The sequence below is a fragment of the Mauremys mutica genome, chromosome 1 (assembly GCF_020497125.1).
Source record: "Mauremys mutica isolate MM-2020 ecotype Southern chromosome 1, ASM2049712v1, whole genome shotgun sequence".
Classification (NCBI taxonomy): Eukaryota; Metazoa; Chordata; order Testudines; family Geoemydidae; genus Mauremys; species Mauremys mutica.
In genome coordinates, this window is record NC_059072.1 from 224,813,180 (window position 1) to 224,838,199 (window position 25,020).

A 25,020-nucleotide genomic window follows, 5' to 3' on the forward strand; every position below is an offset into this window, starting at 1 on the left:
ACCTGGTTGCATTTAAATCAACATCCTAAATTTAGATTAGTGCGCAAGTATGCCATTTAAAAATATATATCTACAGAAGCAGGGGCAACTCTAGGTATTTTGCCGCCCCAAGCACTGCAGGCAGGCTGCCCTCGGCGGCTTGCCTGCGGGAGGTCCCCGGTCCCGTGGATTCGGCGGCACACCTGCGGAAGGTCCGCCGAAGCTGTGGGACCAGTGGACCCTCCACAGCCATTCCGCCGAAGGCAACCTGCCTGCCGCCCTTGCAGTGACCAGCAGAGTGCCCCCCACGGCTTGCCACCCGAAGCACACGCTTGGTGTGCTGGTGCTTGGAGCGCCCCCCGCGGCTTGCCACCCCAAGCACGCGCTTGGTGTGCTGGTGCCCGGAGCCTGGAGCCGTACAGAAGATGACCCTACTCTTGCATTGACATTTTAAAAAGAGAGAGAGAGCAAGCAGCAGCAGTTATAGTAGTAGAAGAAAGACCGTTTATTCTTACCTAAATATCCCATTGTGTCAATTCAGATCAAAAGACAAGAGTAGCTGGAAGGAATAATATGATCTATGGTCCTCTGAAAAATTCTGAATATTGGTCTATTTTGTAAATCGATCCTAGGCACATTTATTAGGGATTGCAAAGATTCAAAAAGTTTTTAATAGTGCTCATTTATAGCATTGCAATGCTGCTTAACCTTCAGTGCTGTCCCATGGAGTATGTTCAGGGGCATAGTGTAGCTGGGTTGCTTGTTCAGGAAGCCTCATATTATTTAAATTTTCATCTAAATGTTTTGCTCTGTTCTTTCATCTCCATCTCCAGGGGAGAGAAATAGGAGGAGAAGATGTCAGGTGGCTTTTAGTTACATGCCTCAGAATGAAGATGAGCTGGAGTTAAAAGTTGGTGACATCATTGAAGTGATGGGAGAAGTAAGTAACTTTTATGGACTGTGTCGGTACACAGTCTTCATTTGCTTTGTACACGCTAACCTTTCAGAGGGTAATATGTTTTAAAACTATTCAAAAGAGAGTTTTTTACTGTTCTTTTGTTTGTGTTATATCAGTTTAGATTTTTTCCCCTTATGATTCTGTTGTAATTTGATCTGCTTCAAAGCTTTACCTGCTGGAATATGTGCATACTCCACACCAAGTGGCATTTGAACACAGACCAGTTTCTAAGATTGGGCACCATTTACAAAAGTTTAGATACTTAGAACCAAAAGCTTAGAACCTGCAAGTGGTTCTGCACACGCAGATCTGCTTGTCGGATCTATTCTATAGTGTTCCGTCAATACACCTTCTGATCTTGCTCCATTGAAGCTGTTAGAAGTTATCCTCTTGATTTAAATATCAGGACTGGGAACTAAAATACTAACCTGGAATCTTTGGAATGAATCAGGATATGCTCAAAGTCATTTAATTTTATTTATTGAGCATTAAAACGATCTATCTAAGGATTCAGTTTGATGAAAAGTCCAGTAAAAGGCAGGTTTTCAGCTGCCATGATTTATTTCCAGGGATTTTTTTCAGTGACTGAGCAGCTAACAAATCAGCATTTGTTATTCTGCTGAGGATATGGCCAGTTTTATTTCTCTTTTATCCGTCACTTAAATAACCAACAATCCATTTCTTTAAAAAAAAAAAAAAAGGTTCATTGCAATCTGGTCAGGTCTCTGTTGCCTGTAAAAAGACTAAACTTGACATATCCAAATGTGAAGGGCTTAGTAATCACTGTTCCTTCTTCACCCTGAGTGCACATACTGCACATTGTCCTTCCCAGAACCAGACACCTCATGGCACCTAACTGACCTTATTTTGGCTGTGAGCAGAATTGTAATGTAGGATGTCAAGATTATAAGATATTGGCTAGGACATTTGGATGACACTATTCACCCAACATTCTAATGAGTGCTAAGACTGAATTTCAGCTCTCCTTGCTGTGCAATTTGAAACATATTAGACCTTACATGAACATAGAAAACCTTCCTTGAATTGCCGCACTTAAAACTCGATAAATCTGTCTTTGAAGAACAAGGTGATGGAATAAAAAGCCCTCCCAACATAATCTAAATAGGCCATCCATGAGGAAGAACTATCACCCTCCAATGAATCGTATACGTAACGAATTTAATTGGGAACCCTCTAAAGTTCAGCCAACAAATGTATCTCTTGTTTCTTTTCACGCACATTTTAATAACTCCCTTTTTCTGTAATCGGTACAGTTTTTCAAATCCAGATGAGATTGAAAATGTTCGTTACATGTGGAAGTTGTAGACATGTGAAAATGAAACATTCCACTCCCTCATCCTCCACCCCATACACACCCATGCTCATAGTTAAGGGAATGTTTTTCAGAAGTAGGAGTTTACATAATATTTAAAATATGTTCAATTAGTAATACATCTGGCATGGAATTAATAATTCTGGCTTGATTGGGGCTGCTGAAGGGAGTCTGAGTGTCTTGCAGATTCTCTGCTCTAGGAAAATGTATTAGCTAAGGCAAGGTTCTATTGGGCAGACCTGGGGGAAGCACTGCTGGGATTACTTTTACTGCTGCACTGAAAAGGTTTGCCAATGGCTAGCATGTGCCGTTGACCATAACACCTATGGCAGCTGGCTAGAGAATAAGGGGGCCAGAAGTAGATGAGCTGTTGCCCCTTCCTAATACTCACTTGTGTCCTAGGGAAATATCCTACATTATCATTTGCCCAAATGTAGGATCTTCCTTACTCACTCCTCGCTGCATTAGTGCAACACAGGGTGTTAGCCTTCCAACTGGGTTGATGGAAGAAAAAATTTATTCTGCAAAATCAAAATTCTTAAGATCACAGTGAGTATAACCACAGGGCATTTATTATAACCAGGGTTGTTTTTTAGAATGGTGATGTGGAATAGATTGTCTGTGTTCTATTCTTGTCCCACTACCCTTCTGATTCCTATGAAAGTACAGCAGGCTTTTCACCATTTCACAGGAACTTTATCTGCCACAGAAAGCTGCATCAGTAATTTACTGCTTGTCTTTTTGCATGTCAATGTTACTGTGTACAAAGGCATAGCACTGCAGTGTGAACCATGGCACTTCTGACATCCCATAAATACCACTTTACTTAGAATAATGCATCTCTAAGCTATGAATGCCTAACCTGTGGAATTAAGAATATAAGCATCTTAGTTGTGCAAACCAGAAACATATTTCTGTAAAGTTTTACTTTGATGTACCATAACATGTGCATTCAAACGATGAATGCACAAACCTATTATATGAATCATGCTTTGCAAAAAGTTCATTAATATTTAGTAGCACCAGCACAAAATTTACTTGCTCAGTCTAGACCATTGTGATTGAAAATGAAAACCTGAATTATAGTTTATTTGTTTGTTAAAAAATATTTATCCTGTGTAAATTTTGCAAGGTTAGGTCATACAGCTATCCTGACTTAGTCCCAGTCCTCCCCCTCACCCACCAAATCTTTTTTTATTCGCAAGTATGAGGTATGACGCCATGCCTGTGAATTTTAGGCCTTGTCATCACAATAAAGTTGCACTAATTTAACTAAGGGCTAGTCTACACTGGTAACATTTTATTGCTCAGATTAAAAAATTCTTAGAACCATTTTATTGAGAAGCTTTGGTGCAAGAGCTTAAAATTTGGCCGTAGTGTCAGGGATGCGCCTTTTGCTGGTCCTACCAGAATTCATCCACATGTGATAAAGTTATAAACCTTTGAATACCTTCTGTCTGTTTAGGGTGACCAGATAGCAAGTGTGAAAAATTGGGACAGCGGGTGGGGGGTAATAGGTGCTTATATAAGGAAAAAGCCCCCCAAATCCGGACTGTCCCTATAAAATTGGGACATCTGGTCACCCTTATGTCTGTACCAAGCATGCTGAATGTAAGAGATATAGGGGCTGAGCAGGGCTCTTCCTAGTTGCTTTGGGCCACTGAGGTGTTGGGCACCAGAACTGAGAGCAGGGAGACGGTCTCTTTTGTGCTCTCAATGCTCCCCCCCTGCTGTCACACAGTTTGCGAGGATAAAGAGGAAGCAACCTGCCTTAAATGCAAAGTAGTAAGAAATGATGTGGGAAGAGAATGTCACAAGGTGGGGAAAGAAGCTCATAGTTGGAAGTGGGTTTGATAGGCGCAGACAGGGACAGGTGCTATTGGGGCAAAAGGGTCTATCAGCACTAAAGCACATACTCTCCACCAGAACCTGAAATTGAACCCAGTAGTCCTGTGCCTCTACATTCATCTGTTGTCAGTAAATAGCTGTTAAACCCAAAGGCAAAGTGTCTGATTCACCCTTATGTGGCTGGTCCACAGAGAGGATAACAATATTACTGCTATGAGATACTCTGTTAGCTCAAGTGGTAGAGAACTCTGCTATGGATCTAAGGGTCTGAACCTGCAGATGGCCCAAGTTGAGGGGCATTACTGTTTCAGATGATGACATTTCTGTTTTTAATTTTTTTTAATTGAGTAATTACAATGTTAAAAACATACATTAAAAGAACATTAAGGTTGCAAATTTAAGCACTAAAAGTAGGAAATGCCACATTAAGGTTACTTGTGCAATCTTAATTCAGGCCCCTTGTGCACATGTAGTGACTTTGGCCTTTAGTTACATGTTCACATACAGTTTTTTCCACAAGATCCCCTGCCTTACTCTGTGCACAGGATGGGACTGTGTTTTGGCATTGAAGCTTGTAGGTTTGTAGTTACTCCTGAGAGAATTCTGCACCACTGTGCAATGCAGAATTTCATTTTTTTCTGCAGAATAGGTGCTGCAGAGCTGCTGTTCGCCACTAGGGGCTGCTGGACCCAGCAAAGCCCTGATCCCTAGCTTGCAAATACAGGACACTGCCGAGGAGGGGTGTGTGTGTGTGCGTGTGCGGAGCTGGAGGGCTCCCAGCAGCTGCAGTTCCTGGAACACCCTGAAGAAAGAAGGCAGCATTCAGGAAACTCTGTACAAACCTAGGACCGATCATCAGGCTGTTTCTCTCTCTGGATCCCTGGGCTCTGGGAGTGTAGGGGGATGTGGGTGTCTGGGATAAGGGTCCCTGCGGCTGGGCTCAGGGGGTGTAGATGGAGGCCAGGGGTGTGGGTGTCTTGAGACCAAAGGGGGAGAGCTTTCCCCCAAGATGTGCCCAGCTAGCACGTGTGACACACCCAGACTGAGGCACCCAACTAAAACATAACAGAGAAACAGGAACTGGGTTGTCATAGGGGTTTCTTTAACTTGCTACTGCTGGGGGAATCTTTTGTTGTCTGTATTGTTACAGACATAGTTGCTGACAGGTATTTTGAAATAAATTACCAAAATAATTGAAACTGGTGTGATTATATAGTGTTATTTTGACAAATAAAACATGCAGAATTTTGTAGAATTTTAAAATACTGTAACTCCTCACTTAAAGTCATCCCGTTGTTTCGTCGTTACGTTGCTGATCAATTAGGGAACGTACTCATTTAAAGTTGTGCAATGCTCCACTCTTACGTTGTTTGGCTGCCTGCTTTCTCCACAGCTGGCAGCCTCCCTATGGCCCCCTCCCCCCGCCCAGCGCTTCCCACCCACCCGCAGACGCTGCGGATCAGCGCCTTCCCCTCCTCCCCCCGCCTCCTGCCCACGGCAAACAGCTGGCTTGCGGCGTTTTGGAGACAGGAGGGAGGGGGGAGGAGCGAGGACTCGGCATGCCTCCCCCCTCCCTCCCCTGTCTCCCGAACGCAGCAAGCCAGCTAATTGCCGCTTGCAGGAGGCAGGAGGGAGAGGGAGCCTGCGAGCTGAGTCCTTGCTTCTGCCCCCTCCCTCCTGCCTGGGGCAATCAGCTGGCATGCCGCGTTCAGGAGGCAGGGGAGGGAGGTGGAGCCTGCGCGCCGAGTCCTCGCTTCTTCCCCCTTCCTCCTGCTTCCAAAATGCCTCAAGCCAGCTGATTGCCCTGGGCAGGAGGGAGGCGGGAGGAGCGAGGACTCAGCACGCCTCCCCCCTCCCTCCCCTACGCGGCAATCAGCTGGCTTGCAGCGTTTAGAAGGGAGGGGAGAGAGGGGGGAGGAGCCAGGACACAACAAGCGAAGTAAAGGGGGAGAAGGTGGGGGAGAAGAGGCGGGTCAAGGGTGGGAGCTTGGGGGAAGGAGTGGAGTGAATGGGCAGAAGGCTGAACCCCCCATCTCTGGTGCTTGCAGAGTAGAGGAAGCTGCCCTGGAACCTAACCCCCAATTTACATTAATTCTTATGGGGAAATTAGATTTGCTTAACATCGTTTCACTTAAAGTCACATTTTTCAGGAACATAACTACAACATTAAGTGAGGAGTTATTGTACTGTATGCAGAATTTTTTAATTTTTTGGCACAGAATTTCCCCAGGAGTATGTAGTGAAGAAACTTGTCTATAGGACCGCAGAGTTCCTGTGTGATACTAGTCAAGTCACATAACCAGACTTTTCACACTTGAACGCTAATTGTGTGTTCCTCATTTTCTGAGTGGCCAGTGTGAGACACCTGGGACCAGATTTGCATAAATGCTGACTGTTCGCAGCTGGAAATGAGGTGGATTAGACCTGTGCATTGAACATATAAAGTTCTATTAAAATGCTACGTACTCTGAAAAACCAGGCCTTTGATGTCTTAAATGGGGCTTGCAAAAGTAGTGGATGCTTTTGACTGTTTCGGCCTTAATCTCTGTGCTTCAGTTCCCCGGTTGTAAAATGGGGATTGTAATATCACATAATCTCATATGAGTGCTGTGGAGCTAAATTCATTAATGTTCGTGAAGACACTGAGACACTATGGGCTAGTCTACACTTACCTGCCGGGTCGACGCGGTGAGTTCGACTTCTCGGAGTTCAAACTATCGCGTCTAATCTGGATGCGATAGTTCGAACTCCCCGCGCGCTCCGGTCGACTCCGGTACTCCACCACTGCAAACGGCGGTGGCGGAGTCGACCTTGGAGCCGCAGACTTCGATCCCGCGGCGTCTGGACGGGTAAGTAGTTCGAACTAGGGTACTTCGAGTTCAGCTACGCTATTCACGTAGCTGAACTTGCGTATCCTAGTTCGACCCCCGCCCTTAGTGTAGACCTGCCCTATGAGAGGTTTCAGAGTAACAGCAGTGTTAGTCTGTATCAGCAAAAAGAACAGGAGTACTTGTGGCACCTTAGAGACTAACAAATTTATTTGAGCATAAGCTTTCGTGGGCTACAGCCCACTTCATCGGATGCATAGAATGGAACATACAGTAAGAAGATATTTATACATACATGAAAAGGTGGAAGTACCCATACCAACTGTAAGAGGCTAATAATTAAGAGAAGCTATTATCAGCAGGGGAGAGAAACTTTAGAAGTGATCATCAAGATGGCCCATTTTGGACAGTTGACACGAAGGTGTGAGGATACTTTAACATGGGGAAATAGATTCAATTAGTGTAATGACTGAGCCATCCCCAGTCTCTGTTCAAACCTAAGTTAATGGTATCTGACATCAGGAATCATATTTCTTAAAGTACCGCCCGGCCCACAGCATGGTAGCAGTCCAGCTGCCATCTACACCGGACACTTTTGTGGCTGCAAGGGATCTTATTGCCATGACAGCATCGGCATCCCCTCAGTGGCACGCCAAGTCCCCAGTGCCTCTGCGCACGGCACCGTCTCGGGGCAAAGCGGCTCTGATTCACCCATCGGTTGAGCTACGGCACCAATCCCGCTCTCAGCACCATTCCCACTGCCGCTCATAGTTCTGGCGCCGGTCATACTCGCAGCGCTGCTCCGGCTCCTTTCCCCGATCCCGTTCGCAGCGCCATTCTGCCCGCCGGTCATCGTCGAGGAGCAGATCCTGGAGTCGACGCCATTCCTGATGCTGGTCAACATCTCAGCACCAGTCCAGGTCCTGGCGCCGCTCCCCAGCTTCATGGCACAGTTCCCCGTCGCCTTGTCGACGTGCACCGGCGCAGATCCTCTTGGCGCTGCCATGGCCTTCACACTCCGCTTCTCACTCTTCGGGATTGGAAGCGGGGTCGCAATTTTCGGACCGTCGCCATTCGAACCATAGCCGCCTGGAGACAGGGACGGGGTCTTGGCAGGCATAATGCAGGGACCCACTCAGGGGCCCACTCAATTGCCATTCTGGGTGCCATGGGTGTACCATGAGGCCCAAGGTGCTTCATCTGGGGCTTTCTGATCAGCCCCGTCCGAGCCGCAAGTGCCAGAGGCTACTGTCAGTTGGCCTGCCCCGGGGGGCATAGAGGCTGTGGCGACTTCTCTACCCACCACAGGACCTCCCCCAATTCCTGGGCAGGTCCCTGAGGTTGGGGACACAGAGCAGCAGGTCCCGGCACTGCAGGGGCCCTGGACGACCCTCTCCCACCCGCGGCCTCCTCTTCCTTCTCACCCGACAAGGTGGTGGCAGGTACTGCGGTCTCCAGTCCCCCTTCAATAGACCTCCAGGACCACCTCCACAGGGTGGCATGAAACATGAACCTGCAGGCGGAGGAGGTGGTGGAGTTGGAGGACCCCGTGGTGAACATCCTGACTCCGGAAGCCACGTCAAGGGTGGTCCTGCCCCTTATCCGGACCATCCAAAATAACACCACGACGATCCGGCAGACCCCTATGTCCACCCCCCCGACAGCCATGGGGGTGGAGCGGAAGTACTTTGACCCCTCAAAGGGGTATGATTGTCTGTTCACCCGCAGCCCTGTTTGCTTGTGGTTGCCTCTGTGAACGAAAAGGAATAGCATGGCCAGCAGGCTCCAGCACCCAAATCAAAGGACGCCAAGCACCTTGATTTGTTGGGATGCAAAGTATATTCTACGGGGGCCTTCAAGTCAGGAGCACTGTGTCGTTACAGTTTTAACTCCTGGAACTCCTTGCTGAAGTTTAAGGAGCTGATGCCTCCTTAGTCCAGGGAGGCATTTGGGGCTTTGGTTAATGAGGGCAAAACAGTGGCACGGACCTCTTTGCAGGCCTCGCTGGACACTGCGTACCTCCTGGCTGCAAGTCTCCAGCCTGCCCCCGGATCTTCAGCAGACACTGCAGGACCTCCCCTTTGACGGAGAGGGCCTGTTCGCGGAAAAGACTGGCACAAGGTTACATAGCCTTAAGGACTCAAGGGCAACAATTAAGTCCCTGGGCAAGCACACACCGGCTACTCAGCGGAAACCCTGCAAGCCTCAGCAGCCACAGCAGCGCTCGTATCCTCCTCGGCTGAGCAGGATTTCTATAGGCGGCAGGGGCATAATGGCAGGAGGAAGCCCTCCAACCCCCCCATCAGGACAAGGCCAGGGCCCGACCAAACCTTCGTCAGGTTCAAAACAGGCTTTTTGAAGGGACACCGGAGGACGCCATACAGGACCTCATTCAGGAGCCTACCCCTCCCCCCGCCCCGTTCTTGAATCATTTATCCCATTTTTACCATGCTTGGTCTCAGATAACCACGGACCTCTGGGTCTTCCACACAGTGGAAGCGGGATACTCTCTCTAATTTTCTTCCTTCACACCCTCCTTCCCTGTCCCTCTTCAGGGTCCCTTCTCGTGAGCAACTCCTTATTCAGGAGGTTCAGGTGCTCCTCGCCATGGGGATGAGCAAGGAGGTTCCGAGGGAAGTATGGGGCAGGGGGGTTTACTCCCAATATTTCCTAATCCCCAAGGCAAAGGGGGGGCTTCGGCCAGGGGCGGCTCTACCTTTTTGGCCGCCCCAAGCAGTCATGCGCGGGAGGCGCCCCGGAGCCGCGGGAGCAGCGGACCTCCCATGGGCATGACTGCGGAGGGTCCGCTGGTCGCGCGGCTCGGCTGGACCTCCCGCAGCTGCGGACGGTTCGCAGGTCCGGCGGCTCCGCTTGAGCTGCCGCAGTCATGCCTGCCGGAGGTCCAGCCAAGCCGCGGGACGAGCGCCCCCTCCGCAGTCATGCCTGCGGCAGGTCCGGTCGTCTTGGGGCTCCGGTGGACCTCCCGCAGGCATGACTGCGGCAGGTCCGCCGGCCCAGCCTGCCGCCCCCACCGGGAAAGGGCCGCCCCACGCGCGTGCTTGCCGCGCTGGGGTCTGGAGCCGGCCCTGGCTTCGGCCCATTCTGGACCTGCGCGGACTCAACGAGTTCATGGTAAAGTTGATGTTCCACATGGTCTCCTTGGGCACCGTTATACCTTCCCTGGATCCTGGAGACTGGTTCGCTGCCCTCGACATGAAGGATGTGTATTTCCACATAGCAATTCATCTGGCACACAGACGCTTCCTCCACTTCGTGGTCAACCGTGAACACTACCAGTTCACGGCTCTTCCCTTTGGACTCTCCACAGCCCCCCGAGTGTTCACCAAATGTATGTCGATCGTGGTTGCCTTCCTTCGACGACGGTGGGTGCAAGTGTACCGTTACCTCGAGGACTGGCTAATCCGGGGAGGCACCAGAGAACAGGTGCAGGCCCACCTCTGCTTGGTCACGGACACGTTTCTTCGGCTGGGCCTCCTCCTCAACGTGGCAAAATCAACCCTAGAATTGACCCAGAGAATAGAATTCATTGGGGAAGTTCTGAACTCCATCCAGGTGCGAGCCCTCCTGCTGGATGCTTGTTTCCAAGCTATTGCATGCCTCGTCCGGAGCCTTCAGAGCTTCCCAACCTCATCGGCAAGAAGTTTCCTGAGTCTTCTCGGCCACATGGCTTCCTGTACGTACGTGACCAGGCACTCCAGACTTCGACTCTCTTGCAAACCTGGCTCACATCAGTCTATTGCCCAGGTCAAGACAGCCTGAACTTAGTGGTCACTGTCCTGGAGCGGGTCCTGGCCTCCCTCCAGTGGTGGCTAGATCCCTGGGTGGTATGTAAGGGAGTCCCCTTTCACAATTCGCAGCCTTCCTTGTCCCTGGTCACTGATGCGTCGGCCCTAGGGTGGGGCGCCCACCTCGGAGACCTTCAGACTCCGGGCCTGTGGCCCCCATCCGCGCGCTCCCTTCATATCAATGTTTGGGAGCTGAAGGTGTGCCTTGCCTGTCAGGCTTTCCAGGAGCAGCTACAATGTCGTTGTGTGGCGGTCCTCACAGACAAAACCATGACATTCTACATCAGTGTTTCCCAAACTGGGGATGCCACTTGTTTAGGGAAAGCCCCTGGCGGGCTGTGCCGGTTTGTGTACCTGCCGGGTCCACAGGTTCGGTCAATCGCGGCTCCCAGTGGCCGCAGTTCGCTGCTCCAGTTCAATGGGAGCTGCTGGAAGTAGTGGCCAGTACATCCCTCGGCCCTTGTTGGTCTTTGAGATGTGTTGCTCATATCCATTCCAAACCTGTCCCCCTTTCGCCTCTGTCAGAGTAGCTGACGAGAAAGAACTGAGGAGGCGCCGGGTCACTTGGGGTATATATCGAGCACCATGAGGTGCCATTCCAGGGGGCTCCACAGCTGACCTGCTGGGTGTTGTTAGGATAAAACTTTCCGACAGCCATGCACGCGGCGTGTGCACGCCTAATTGGAATGGATATGAGCAACACATCTCAAAAATGCTTCTGCTACTTGTGGCTCCCTTCCTGGGACATACACAAAGTCAGTGGCCAGCATGCATGTTGTGTTCTGCACGCTGTACAGCTCTGATTCAATCACTTTGAATCCAGTCGCCTGCCAGCAGTTATCCAGACACACTTTTGACTTTACCAGACTTGGCTAATGTTAGCATGTGACGCCAACATACTCCCATTCCAAAACTTCCCCAGACCCATGTGCTTTCATATGTCCAGCCATCTCCTGAAACATTCAGAAGAAGATGATGATCCATTTGCTCCTTTAAGGAGACAAAACCCACCACACAGCACTGCTGGTTTAGATTAACAGTAAGACAAGTTAATTAACAAAAGGAAAAAAACGGTTACTCAGCAGTATGCATTGACTTGCCACAGCATATCTCTTGTCTCATGGAGTCATCATGGTTTTTCCTTCACCCTCGAGGAATGATTGGATACACTATTCCCAGCTGAGTCAGAGCTACCTCTTACTTTTTCTTTGACTTGAGAAAATCTTGCTGGTGCCATAGAAAAGATGATTATGAGTGGGCTGTCTGTCTCTTTGTGTCCCCAACCATTGAAAAGAGACTTGTTTGGAAAAGAGAATCATATTAAAAATCAAGGTGTCAATTCCAGTCAAAGCCCTTTCCATGGAAAGGCATGTATTGGATGTGGCTGTATGGTGGTTTTTTCCCCCCAGTTGTATGCTTTATTTTGTATGCATCTTTGCTTATTTCATGAAGGCCTCCTGCCCACACAGTTTGATTCTTTAGTTCCTTCTTAGCACTTCTTCTTTAGAATGCAGCAACATGGTACATTTGCTTGCAGATTTAGAGACACTGATCATATTATTCCATCTGGAATACTTTACCTAGGCAGATGTCGCTGTTGATTTTTAAAATGCTGAATGATGTAGGCCCTGGCAGTATTTTAGAACTCCCTTTTGTGCCTCTTTGTGTTTAATCACGCTCTCTCTCTCTCTCTGATTGTCTAGGTACTTAGCCTCCATCTAAATAATATCTGAGCATCTTTCAGTATTTAGAAATGTAAATAACAATAATAGTTCCTCTTTTACTGCTTTCCAGAATTTCATCTTCTGGGATACTTCATCAGTTCCTGTCTTGTAACAGTGCAAACATTACATTTTGACTTATTTTCATTTGTATGTGGAATACATTCCATACCCGTGCTTTCTCCAACAACCCTCCCATCACTGGGCTAGATACACTTATCTGCCTCAAATGGTGCTTCACTCTACGAGTAATCTCAGTGAAAGCTGTGGTACCAGAGTCTGCCCCATGGTGCTTTTCTGTGAAAGTCTCGTTTTGCTGTAGTGGTTTTCAAAAACTAAAATTGTATATGCCACTTCCTTGGAGGAACCTCATAAGCAATGTTCCCTCTAATATTTTACATCCATGTGCGGAATGAATTTTGTTATGTGCACCAATATGGAGGTGATGTGTGGCGGGGGTGGGGCTGAGGGATTCGGAGTGTGGGAGGGGGCTCAGGGCTGGGACAGAGGGCTGGGGTGCGGGGGCTGAGGCCTCTGCCTGGGGTGCAGGCTCTGGAGTGGGGCTGCAGATGAGGTGTTTGGGGTACGGGAAGAGGCTCAGGGCTGGGCAGAGGGTTGGGAGGTGAGGGCTCTGGCTGGGGATGCAGGCTCTGGGGTGAGGCCGGGGATGAGGGGCTTGGGGTGCAAGCTGCCCTGGGGCTGTGGTGGGGAGAGAGGACTCACTCCAGCCCTCTCTCACCGCAGCAGCTTGGGGCCGGGGGAGAGCATTCCTGTCTGCATGGCCCTTGGTAGCCACGCAGCTTAGAGGGAGCTTAGCTCATAAGGTACTTCGATGGAGTTTTGGGGTATTTTTAATAATAATTAAACAACATTTAATGTTAATATCTTTAAATGTCGGAGAAGAAGCTTTTTAATGGCAGTAGAGATATGTGTGGGTTCTGCAGAAATGGTTTTCCACAGCCACCCAATAAGATATGAGACACAGGATAACCAATCATAATATATTTTAGGTGGAGGAGGGACTGAGTGTAGCTCCCTCACTGTTGGACCCATCTCCCCTGCACACATAACATTGATTGGTGATGTGTTCTGTAAAAATGGCTGAACAGGAACGTACCTCCCATAAATATATGAAGTAGGCTAACGAAATATCTCCATTCACCCTCATGTATGTTGTTATACTTAAAATGTAGTGTGACAGCAGTAGTGACAGCATGTGGGGCTTGGCAAGATGAAGACACCCTTTGCCTTCCCAGAAGGTTGCCAGAAGATTTAACCAATGGGGGAGGGGAGACAGGCTGAACCAAAAACAGTATCTACAGTATTGTCAATAGGAGATGGATTAATTCAAGAACCTTTCCTCTACTACAGGAACCCTGATTTCTGTTCTGTGGATGAGGTAAAAAAAGAAGAGGATGATTTTTACAGTGCATGAATGCTAGGCAAGAATTAGGACCCAGGTGCATACATCCTGAAAGCACTTAGCTACAGTAACAGATTTTACTGAATGCTTGTATCTTCTGATAGGCTACACACATGAATAATGCATTTCCGTTTGCAAGCTTTTATTGGCTAAGAATTATCACATCATTTCAAACCATATGGCACAGGGTTGTCCCCATTTTGGGCTACTAAATCCCAGAGACAGTTTTATATGTAGTTTGCTGTACAAAATAATCTCTAACTAGTGTGTTTAAAGTTGATAAAAATGTGCATGCGCACACATACGCACACCTATGTTGTACAATGCTGTTATTGAACAAAATATTTATTAAAACATGGAGCTCCCGAGTATCCTTTGTGAAGGTTAGATAAATGTCTATCAGGGATGGTCTAGACAGTATTTGGTCCTGCCATGAGGGCAGGGGACTGGACTTGATGACCTCTCAAGGTCCCTTCCAGTCCTAGAGTCTATGAATCTATGAATGAAAAAAACCCATCACTTTGCATAGTGTTTTGGGAAGATTCTACTTTTGGCTCTAGTCTCTTGCTCACTGGGCAGACATTGGAAATATCATGCAGTAGTTGTCAGTAAGTATTGCAGATGATTTAAGTGTGAATAATGATGAGGTGTGTGTGTGTGTACATGGTACTGATATTCATTTATTAGAAAACAGTGTTACGCAACAGGAAAAATACAGAAAAAATTACTTCGGAGGGCTGTCAGTGGATAATATTGTTTGGTCTGGTTTTGTTTTTATAGCGCACAGGAAAAAAGGCATTAAGGGCTCAATCCTATTTGCTTGTGAGTTGGGACCTAAAGGTCTGCATAATTCCATTGTGCTTCATCTTTTGGTCATCAGTTAGTCAGACTTCAGTAACTGTTAGGGTAGCATGGGTAATGAATAAAAGTTCAGTTTTGATCAATAATGTCTTCTGTGAATAATATAGTATTATAAGTAGAAATATTTTATATATGAATAGTATTAAAAGGTGAACCTAAGGACTTTAACCCTATAATTTTCCTCTTTGAAAATTATTATATGAAAGGTCTGGCTTTTGAAAATACTATTGTTTATTTTTCTCTCTGTTTTTCCCAGCCTTTTTAGTTTGACCAGAGAAAACAAAAACAAACAAGTATTATTTTTCTAGGACATATGAAAACACTGGCTGAAATCCTAGCCCCACTGAAGGCAATGGGAGTTTTGCCACTGACTTTCAGTGGGGCCATTGTTTCACCCAGAATGTCTTGTTTCTTCTTCTCTCTAAGGGTATGTCTACACTACGGGACTATTCCGAATTTGCATAAACCGGTTTTGTAAAACAGATTTTATTAAATCGAGTGCGCACGGCCACACTAAACACATTAAATCGGTGGTGTGCGTCCACGGTTAGAGGCTAGTGTCGATTTCTGGAGCGTTGCACTGTGGGTAGCTATTCCGTAGCTATCCCATAGTTCCCGCAGCCTCCCCCGCCCCTTGGAACTTCCAGGTTGAGATCCCAGTGCCTGATGGGGCAAAAATCATTGTCGCGGGTGGTTCTGGGTAAATGTCGTCAGTCACTCCTTCCTCTGGGAAAGCAACGGCAGACAAGCATTTCGCGGCTTTTTTCCCTGGATTGCCCTGGCAGATGCCATATCATGGCAATCATTGAGCCTGTTTTGCCTTTTGTGACTGTCACCGTATGTGTACTAGATGCCGCTCACAGAGGCGATTCAGCAGCGCTACACAGCAGCATGCTTTTGCTTTTGCATGATAGCAGAGATGGTTATCAGCCATATTGTACCATCTACCATACCATAAATTGGTAATAAGATGATCGTGGCTACCAGTCCTTTTGCACTGTGCCATTTGCTGCTGTCATAAGTGCCCCTGGCTGCTCTTAGCCAGGGGCGCAAAAGCCAAAATTGGGAATGACTCCCTGAGTCAATCCCTCCTTTTTGGTATCTAAAAATAGAATCAGTCCTGCCTAGAATATGGGCAAGTGTACTAGAGAACCACTGTATCAGAGAACCAGAGAGCACAGCTGCTCTGTGTCAGATCCTGCAGAAATTATTAGCCGTATTCTATTCACAGGGGGTGCTCCTGCAACAACCCCACCTGTTGATTCCGTTCTTCCCTCAGCCTTCCTGGGCTACCGTAGCATTGTCCCCCCACTTGTGTGATGAAGTAATAAAGAATGCAGGAATAAGACACAGTGACTTGTTAGTGAGATATGAGTGGAAGGCAGCCTCCAGCTGCTATGATAGTCCAGACAGGACAGTAAGGAGTGTGTAGGAGAGGAGCCCAGCATCCCTCTGCTAGTTCAGGGGCAATTGAATCTTTTCTTTACACATGAAGGGTGGGGGCTGATGGAGCTCAGCCCCCTGTTGCTATGATGACGATGGTTATCAGCCATATTGTACCATCTACCAGGAAAAATTAGGGCCAGGCGCCCTTGATTGACCTTACTGATGCTAGTCAGCATGGTTACCAGTCCTTTTGCACTGCCCCATGTGCCAATAGGCTGATGATGAGGACGGATACCAGTCGTTTTGTACCATCAGCCATCCATAGCGTGGGGGGAGCAAGGATGTTGGTGTTGAGTGCTGCACCATCGCGTCTATCTGCAGCATTCAGTAAAGATAGGGTGACATGTAAGAGTCAAGAGAGGATTGTTTTCCCTTTCACTTCTGGGGGTGGGTGGGGGGGTGCGTAAATTGCCTAGCTATGCTCTGACCCACCGCGGACACTGTTTTTGACCCTAGAAGCATTTGGAGCTCAGCCAAGAATGCAAATGCTTTTCAGAGACTGCAGGAACTGTGGGATAGCTTGAGTCCTCCAGTCCATGAGCGTCCATTTGATTCTTTGGCTTTCCGTTACGCTTGTCACGCAGCAGTGCGCTGAGTCCCTGCTATGGCATCTGTCTGGAGATATTTAAAAAATGATTTTGAGCGCTGATAGAACAGATTTGCCTGCCCTTACAGCGATCACGTCCGCATCGTCCGGGAGCTCTTTCTTTCTTTTGATTTTTAACTGCATCACCACCCGTGCTGATCGGAGCTCCACGCTGGGCAAACAGGAAATATTCAAAAGTTCGCGGGGCTTTTCCTGTCTACCTGGCCACTGCATCCGAGTTCAGATTGCTGTCCAGAGTGGTCAGTGGTGCACTGTGGGATACCGCCCGGAGGCCAATACCGTCGATCTGCGGCCACACTAACCCCAATCCGATATGGTAATACCGATATTAGCGCTACTCCTCTCGTTAGGGAGGAGTACAGAAACCGGTTTAAAGAGCCCTTTATACCGATATAAAGGGCCTCTTAGTGTGGACGGGTGTGGCGTTAAATCGGTTTTACGCTCCTAAAACCGGTTTAAACGCGTAGTGTAGACCAGGCTTAAGGCAGCAGTTAGCTAACAGCCATTATTCCTAGAGATATGCTTGACCTCATTGATGTTACTGATGCATGAACAAGGTGTTTTGGCATGGTAAGGTACTGAAGTTGTTAAATGAAAATAGCCGTATTGATTTGCCACTTCATTCAAAATTTAAGGCAAAAAATCAGCCTAAAAGGACAAGAATTTGTATGAGAAGCAGGAGGGGAAAAAAACCCTAAAGTAAAAATAACGTGGTAAATGTACTTTATAGTAATATATCAAAAGGAAGTACACACACACAAATAAATCACAGTATATGTCTGGGTTTTAAGATTCAGCTACTTCATCTATAGGTTGAGAAAATATTTGCCATAAGTTGTTGCTGGCATCCTGGATCTGTTCTTAATAAATGATTTACAGTGTAAGAACTTGAGACTTTTACAAATATTTGATATGTAGCTGAGTTCTTAGCAAATAACTGAAACTGTTTTAATTTTTTGTTTCTAAAAAATTAGTAAACAGAAACAGCCACAACTTGCAAAGAAGTTGGAATCTGGTTTTCATAATTTTTTTATTTTGGCAGAAAGGAGATGGGTCAAACCACATTAGAGACTGATATTTCACAGACTGAAGCTGTCCTCTCCTGTCACTTTTTTGTGGATGGGCAGTGTCTGATGGATGGAAGATATTAATCTGTCAAAGATATGCTTATGTGATGCAGAGAATAAATCATTCCCTGCTGTCATGTTATAACCTAAAGGCATTTGGTATGTAGGGACTGTCACTTCCTAGTATGATGCTCCCATTCCATATTGGATAGGTTACACATGAGGGAATGAATCATTTTTAGGTGATGTATTTATTTTCTGTGGGAATTATATTAGGAAGTTGCTTGCTTCTTTTGCTCCCGTTATTATTTATTTCTGTAGGTCCTGTTGACTCTTTTGGAATCTAACACACATTAGTACTGTTCTTCATATTCTCTCCGTCTTTGCAGTTTCCTTAATTTTTACATAATACGCGGTGTCATGTCATGCAGTGGAAACCTAAAGAAGTTGCTTGTGAAGATACGGAATTTCTCAGTTAGTGTTCTTTTTCACATCCTATTATGAACAGGGTTGTGGTGTTACTGCGCACAGTTAATGAGCTGTTGTATTTCAACGGCTGCATTTCCTTGGTGGTTGAACTAATTCTTACAAGTGTGAAGTGTACTTGGCGCTCTGTAATTGTGAAGTATTGCTCAGTCATTTTATTTAATGGCTTGTCCACCCCCACGATTGAACAAATAAAAAAACTGCAGACATGCACAGATAATATACATCCATATCATGCATATAAAAAGATGGATACCACATGCAAAGTGCATCCCATATTTGTAAAAATCTGTACAAACAGCTTAAAATCAGTGTTCTTTTCACATTTGTTCTTCATACAATTTGTATTTTAAAACATTTAAATTAAAAAATTGTTGTATATATTAACACCCCTTTTTGTTCTGTTTCTGTCTTGGTCCAGGTGGAGGAGGGCTGGTGGGAAGGAATTCTCCATGGAAAGACTGGCATGTTTCCTTCCAACTTCATAAAGGAACTTTCTGTTGATTCTGATGATGTGGAAATTGCACAGGAGGAACAACTAATAAAGCCAAGTAAGGAACAAAGTGTTATCAGTTCAATCTATTTTTCCTCTTCTTGTTTATTGACTTACTGGTATGCTGGGGTTGTCTTACCTCTTGCTTGGAAGAGTTTCAGAATGCCTTGTTCTAAAGCTGGTGCCAGGAAAAGGTTGGTTGGCTGATGCTATAAGGGTATTAGCACCTTCCCCTTAATTATAGCACTTTGCATTAAAGACCAATCAAGCTACAACTGTGAAGGGCCCAGGAAATGATGCCATTTTATAACTTTAGGGCTTCTATTTCATAATGAAAATACACTACCATTTTGTCCTTACATGCAGTAGTTGAACAAAATTACCAAAACACCTATACAATGGTTTTACTTATTTATTTTAGCAGGGGGCTAGGAGTGCCAGGCCTTACGAGTCCTCCTGGGTATTTAAGGATTCATAATTATTGGTGTGGGACATGCGGCACTTTCTCCCTCCAGGTGCTGAGCATGCTACTTCCACATCCATCATTCCCAATCCCTGCTAGCCAAAGGAACAAAAGGGCCAGAACTAGGACTCAGATTTGGTTCTCCCACTGCACCATCCGCTCACCTGGATTTTCAATACTGCTGCAGGTGAAAAGCATGTTTGGTAACTAAGTTTGCAGTAGTATCAGCTTGGTAGTGGATTCTCCCAATTTGTAACTTTTTCCTTGATGTAAAGAGAAGAATATCCTGAGTCATAAATCTGCTCCTGTATGAAATGGATACTCCTCTGTCTTGCTGCGTTTCAGTTTCTTCAAGTAAATATTCTTGGTACTGTCTCCAAATTCTGTGGTCACTAGATCCTGTATTTTAAAAATATTCCAACTTTATTTGCATATTTTAGCATAAGTGCACATTTACCTGATAAGTTGCTCCCTGCCAGGCATTTTGTTATTTGCAGCATTTTTAATATTTGGTCATGCGGGGTTCTTTTGAGACCTTTACAGGAGTTAGGCACAACTGGATGAAGTGTGATGCTTTTGTGGGACTATGCCAAACTCTTAAACTTGCCAAACTTGAACAAAATCTTTTTATAATACATTTATGGATGAGAGGTGAAAATCCAGTTCACCTCTACCCTGATATAACGCGACCCGATATAACACAAATTCGGATATAACGCGGTAAAGCAGTGCTCCCGGGGGGTGGGGCTGCGCACTCCAGCGGATCAAAGCAAGTTTGATATAATGCGGTTTCACCTATAACGCAGTAAGATTTTTTGGCTCTCGAGGACAGCGTTATATTGGGGTAGAGGTGTAGTTCTGAATTTTTTTAATTGAAAATGTCTTAATGCAACATTTGTTTGGTTTTTAACCGTAGAAAAGATTTATTGTCTTTATTCTATACCACAGAAATAAGGTTGTTTAAAAAAAAAACCTAGTGTAGTGTTTGGAAGAGGGTTTTTCTAATTTCTTATAAGCACAGATATTAGTGACCTACTCTATATGCTTGGGGTTGGTATGATCTTCGTAGAGAATGCTGCTTCAATCTCAAATTAAACTGCTTTAAAAATATTCAGCAATTCAGAGAGGTGCAGGGGGGGAATTAATATCCAGGAGTAATATTGAAGTTGCATGTTCCAGTATGTAGGCAGGCTACACTTTGAAATTACTACTTGCAATTATAATGTTTTCAGTATAAATGTAATGAAGTTTGATAGAATTAATCCCAATTTGTCGATAACATTTCACAAGTTAATTCATATACACTTCAATTTGGAATCTGTATTTTATCTCCTAGATTCTACACTGATGGGTACTTTATAAAAATGTTTATAGGTAGGTAGATTTACAGGATAGGCCCCCCTTTTCCTGTAGGAGAAGAAAAACATTCCTTTTCTTTGCTAATGTTTCATTTTAAGCCTTAAGTGCTCACTTGTTATGGTAAGTGTCCCAGAAATGGCTTTAAACAGATTTGACAAAGGAAAGTAAGTGTAAAATATTTATATCCTTTCAGTTCTGTCCATAATGACAGAGGTAGCCAATTTAGTTAAGTAATCAGATTGTTCCCTTGGGCCTCTTCACTTGATAAAACCCTACAAATTATAAAATTCATGTTAAAGGGACATCATCAACATAAAAATTACATCTGTCTGAAATCACTTGTACCTTCTGTCCTAAGTAATACCTAAGATTACTTTATCTGAAAGAGAGTGAGAGAATACTGTTTTTTTCATTTTGTGTAAATTGAATATTTGAACATGCTCAGTAGCTAGCCAGTTTCACTGTTGTTTATGTGGGTGTTTCAGACAGCAGCAAAATAGTTTTAAAATGGAAAAATATTATGAAGCCACAAATAGAGGCAAAGGGAATACAGGGCGCAGCTGTAGTCCCTGTAATTATTTTTTAGAAATTGACAATTTCCAAGTTAATTTTATCCCTTTAGGGGCTGGATCCTGTACCATTGAAATCACTGGGAGTTTTGTTCTCCATTTTAATGAGTCCAGGATTGGGACCACATGGAAGTCATGTATATACATTCCTCCAAGGGAGCTAAGGAGTGACCTGAGTTCTTTCTGGACTGTCTCTTGTAATGGTTACAGCTGTTACCTCATAAATGCATGGCCATTTATAAGGTTTTATCAGGTACCTCAATATGTATATTAAAAATCTATACATTAGATAGGCATTAGGCACACACATTAGTGGGAAAATGCCACTTAAAATATCCGTATTTACTATTTTTTCAGAAGGAAGAGTTGTAGATCAAGCAAATATAAATCATCAGGAGACAGTATGTGACTTAACTTAGGGATCTAATTTCAGGCTTCCAACTCAGCTCCTTGCTTGGAGGAAGACCAGGGATGTTCGTGCTGCAGTTTCTTGAGGGATGGTAGGATCGTGTCGGACTACAACATCTCTCAGCTTTGTAGCAGCTTGACTACACTGTAACATAGAGTGTACTACAGGTGTGAATTGCAAAGTGCACCAAAATGTTTCCATTTAACTGCCCTGTGTGGACACTACTGGCACGAACTAAAATGTATCTCATTTGCATGAATGCAGTTGTATTTGGAAGAGGACTGTGTTAATGCTAACTAAGTACTTTATAGTTCGTTCCAGCAGCATCCACACAGCACAGAATCCTGTGGCACCTTATAGACTAACAGACGTTTTGCAGCATGAGCTTTCGTGGGTGAATACCCACTTCTTCAGATGCAAGGGTATTCACCCACGAAAGCTCATGCTGCAAAACGTCTGTTAGTCTATAAGGTGCCACAGGATTCTTTGCTGCTTCTACAGAACCAGACTAACACGGCTACCCCTCTGATACTTCACACAGCACAGTTATATCGCAACACTATGGTGTGCTCTGCCATTCAGACCGCTGTAGTCCACTCTGTGGTGCAGTGCAGACATGGCCTAGGAGTAGCACTGATTGAGATGGACGATATCTAGCGATTGTAACACAGGACTCAGAGTCAGAGCTTAGATGTTTACTCTGGATGACAGGCTTGTATCCCAATCATGCAATCAAGTCTGTGTGGCCTTGGAGGTCAGTGGGGATCTGCACAGACTCAGATATGCCCATGAAGATCCAGTTGCAGAATTGGGGAATTATAATGTAATCTGGGGCAGTGACTTAACTCTGCTTCCCCACCTGAAAAATGGGTATAATAATACTCATCCACTTTTATAGGTCTTTTATGCGGTTTGGTTAATCAAGGTTTGTAAAGCAGTTTGGGATCCTCAGGTGAAATGGACTGTAGAAATGCAAAATATTATCATTATTTGGTTTTTAATAAGTCTTATTTACTGTCTCTGGAGAGAGCATTGTCCAGTGCCATACGTCAGACAGACAGGGGCTGTGCTCAAGGCTCTCAGAGTGGAGAAAGTGCAGAGGGAATAAGGTATGTCCTTGGTGCTCCAAGAGAGGTTCTGATGAAATACCACCCCCTCCCTTCTACGTAAGAAAATAAAATATAAATTATGGGAATTTGGGGGCATCTCGTTTTATTTATGCGGTGTCCCTTTTTTAGGACAATCAAATGTTTTGTAGTAGTTTAGAGAAGTGACTTGGATTGAGGAATCCAGAGTCCTTTTCCCACCACTGCCACAACTGAGTGACCTTGAAAAAGTTACTTAGACTAAATTTTTAAAAAGTGGCTTCTGTTCTTGGATACTCTATTTGAAACTCACTTGGGCCCAGTTTTTCAGAGGGACTGAGAAACTGTAATTCCCAATGAGTTCTGGGTACCTTGACATTTTGGAAAGTAAGGGCCTTGCAAGATCAGAGATCATTTAAAAAATGTTTGGCCCACCTGTAAAATGGCTGTAATTTCCCTCCTCCTCAAAGATGCATTACAGACTTCATTAAGGCTTGATTTTCATACCCATGCTCACATTGAGTAGAGTAACTCCTTATTTTTCCATGAGGCCTACTGATTTCAAAGTGGTGGTGTCTGTTGGTAGTAGATAACATCCACAAGTTGTGTATGCTAGATTTCTCAGATGTCTTAACATTTGTTTATTTGGTTTTAGGATATTCTGAAATGCCACAGCTTCTCATTACAGCTTAACAAAAAATCCAGAAAATTGTCATGTATAATGAAACTGAATATTATACCCTAATGAATCAAAGTCATATCTTAAGGGGGTGATATCACAGTCATTTTAATATGCCTGTGGCAATATCACAGCATTTAAAGACTACTGGATATATCTTGCTATCTCTTGTTTGTGTGTATAAGTTAAGATTTGACTAGGTCTTATTTAATATATTGGATATTTAAAAACATATTAGCCATGGTCGCTAAGAAATCATGAGTACCAGTACTAAGATTGATGTTAGACTCTGCAGCTAATGATTTAGTTAGGCAATGTAATACATCTTAACTTCTTTAAATTTCAGCTGTCCCTTCACTGTCGTGTAGCCAAACATTTCTTTCTCTGCTTTCTTAACAGCGGAGTGAATGTTATAATAGCTTTCACTTAAAGGTGATCTGCAAATGGGGGAGGGGAGGAAGGGCTTTGTGCCTTTTTTGTTGTTGCTTGCTTATGTAGATAGATGGCGATGGATGTTTTCATTGGTATACTTTTTTTCTGCCAGTCTATTACAGTATATATACAGTTCTAACTGTTTTTTTTCCCTAGAAGATGTTTTGGATTACTGGAGAACTGGTAGGAGGACTATGAAAGAATGATATGCAATTAAATCTGTATTAGCTAACATGTTAGCTGTCTCACTGTAAACAAAAAAACAAAACCACAAACAAACAAAACCCTACTTTTTTTGTTGTTGTTCCTTTTTTGGGGGCAGTAAAGGCATAGCCTTAATCAACTGAAATGGGAAGCAGTCTTTGTTCAGACTGTTTAAAGCTCTTTAGGTTCTGTTTGTTTTTTTGTTAATATCTATTTAGCTGAATAAACCACTGGGTTAAAAAAGTGTCTTTAAGGGTCAACATGTCATCCCTTCAGTTAAGAACTGGTAAAGTTCATAATAAATATCTGAAACCTTCAATAAGTCCCTCAGCAAAACATGTTGTTGATATTTCTAATGGTATTTCAGTGACCTGCCAGTGAAGTATGTCTATATCAGGGGCATGGACTAGCATAAGTAAGATATTGATAGAATTTCCCTACTATAGACAGGGCTTAGGGCAAAAAACAAACAAGAAAAAATGTTTGAAAAGTCTTTTCAGGCTGTCTTTAAATCTCAGATAGACCCAAAAAAGGACACACACATTTTTTCTGTTCGGTCACACATGTAAAATAAAACTTTATGGGCCAAATTTTCTCTCATTTGGCCATTAGAGATTATGGGAAACAATACATTATATAACTCAACCAAGGTGGCTTTAGCAAAATCAAGAGAGATTTCCCTATGTGACATACAGCAGTGAGAAAATTTTTAACTTCATGTACAGTCAGTGCAGCTAATGGTCTCATTTTGCTAATAGAACTCTTAAAATGTTAGTAATTGAAAGTACAGATTAAAAACTCTTCCTCTACCTTCTTTTACCATCATTCGATCTCTCCTTCCTCTCTTCTGTTTCCTCTTTCCTTCTTTTCTTTCATTTGCTGTCAGGAAAGTCTGCCTTTCATGGGACAGTTCTGTACAGAGTGGCACAAGCAAAGATTGACAGCTACAGACGCTATAACAGTG

The 25,020-nt window shown here is 44.8% G+C and overlaps 1 protein-coding gene across 6 annotated transcripts in view; it reads left to right on the forward strand.

Moving 5' to 3' along the window:
• The window catches only part of SH3KBP1 (SH3 domain containing kinase binding protein 1), a 351,211-nt gene that overhangs the window by 170,816 nt on the left and 155,375 nt on the right, over positions 1-25,020 (forward strand). For 4 of the 6 annotated variants that reach the window (XM_045014652.1, XM_045014513.1, XM_045014575.1 and 1 more), the window contains 3 exons: positions 813-919; positions 18,785-18,914; positions 24,943-25,017. In XM_045014652.1, the coding sequence (XP_044870587.1) occupies positions 813-919; positions 18,785-18,914; positions 24,943-25,017 (312 nt within the window). The remainder of the gene's footprint in view (positions 1-812; positions 920-18,784; positions 18,915-24,942; positions 25,018-25,020) is intronic. The other 2 variants (XM_045014730.1, XM_045014816.1) reach the window with 1 other exon arrangement.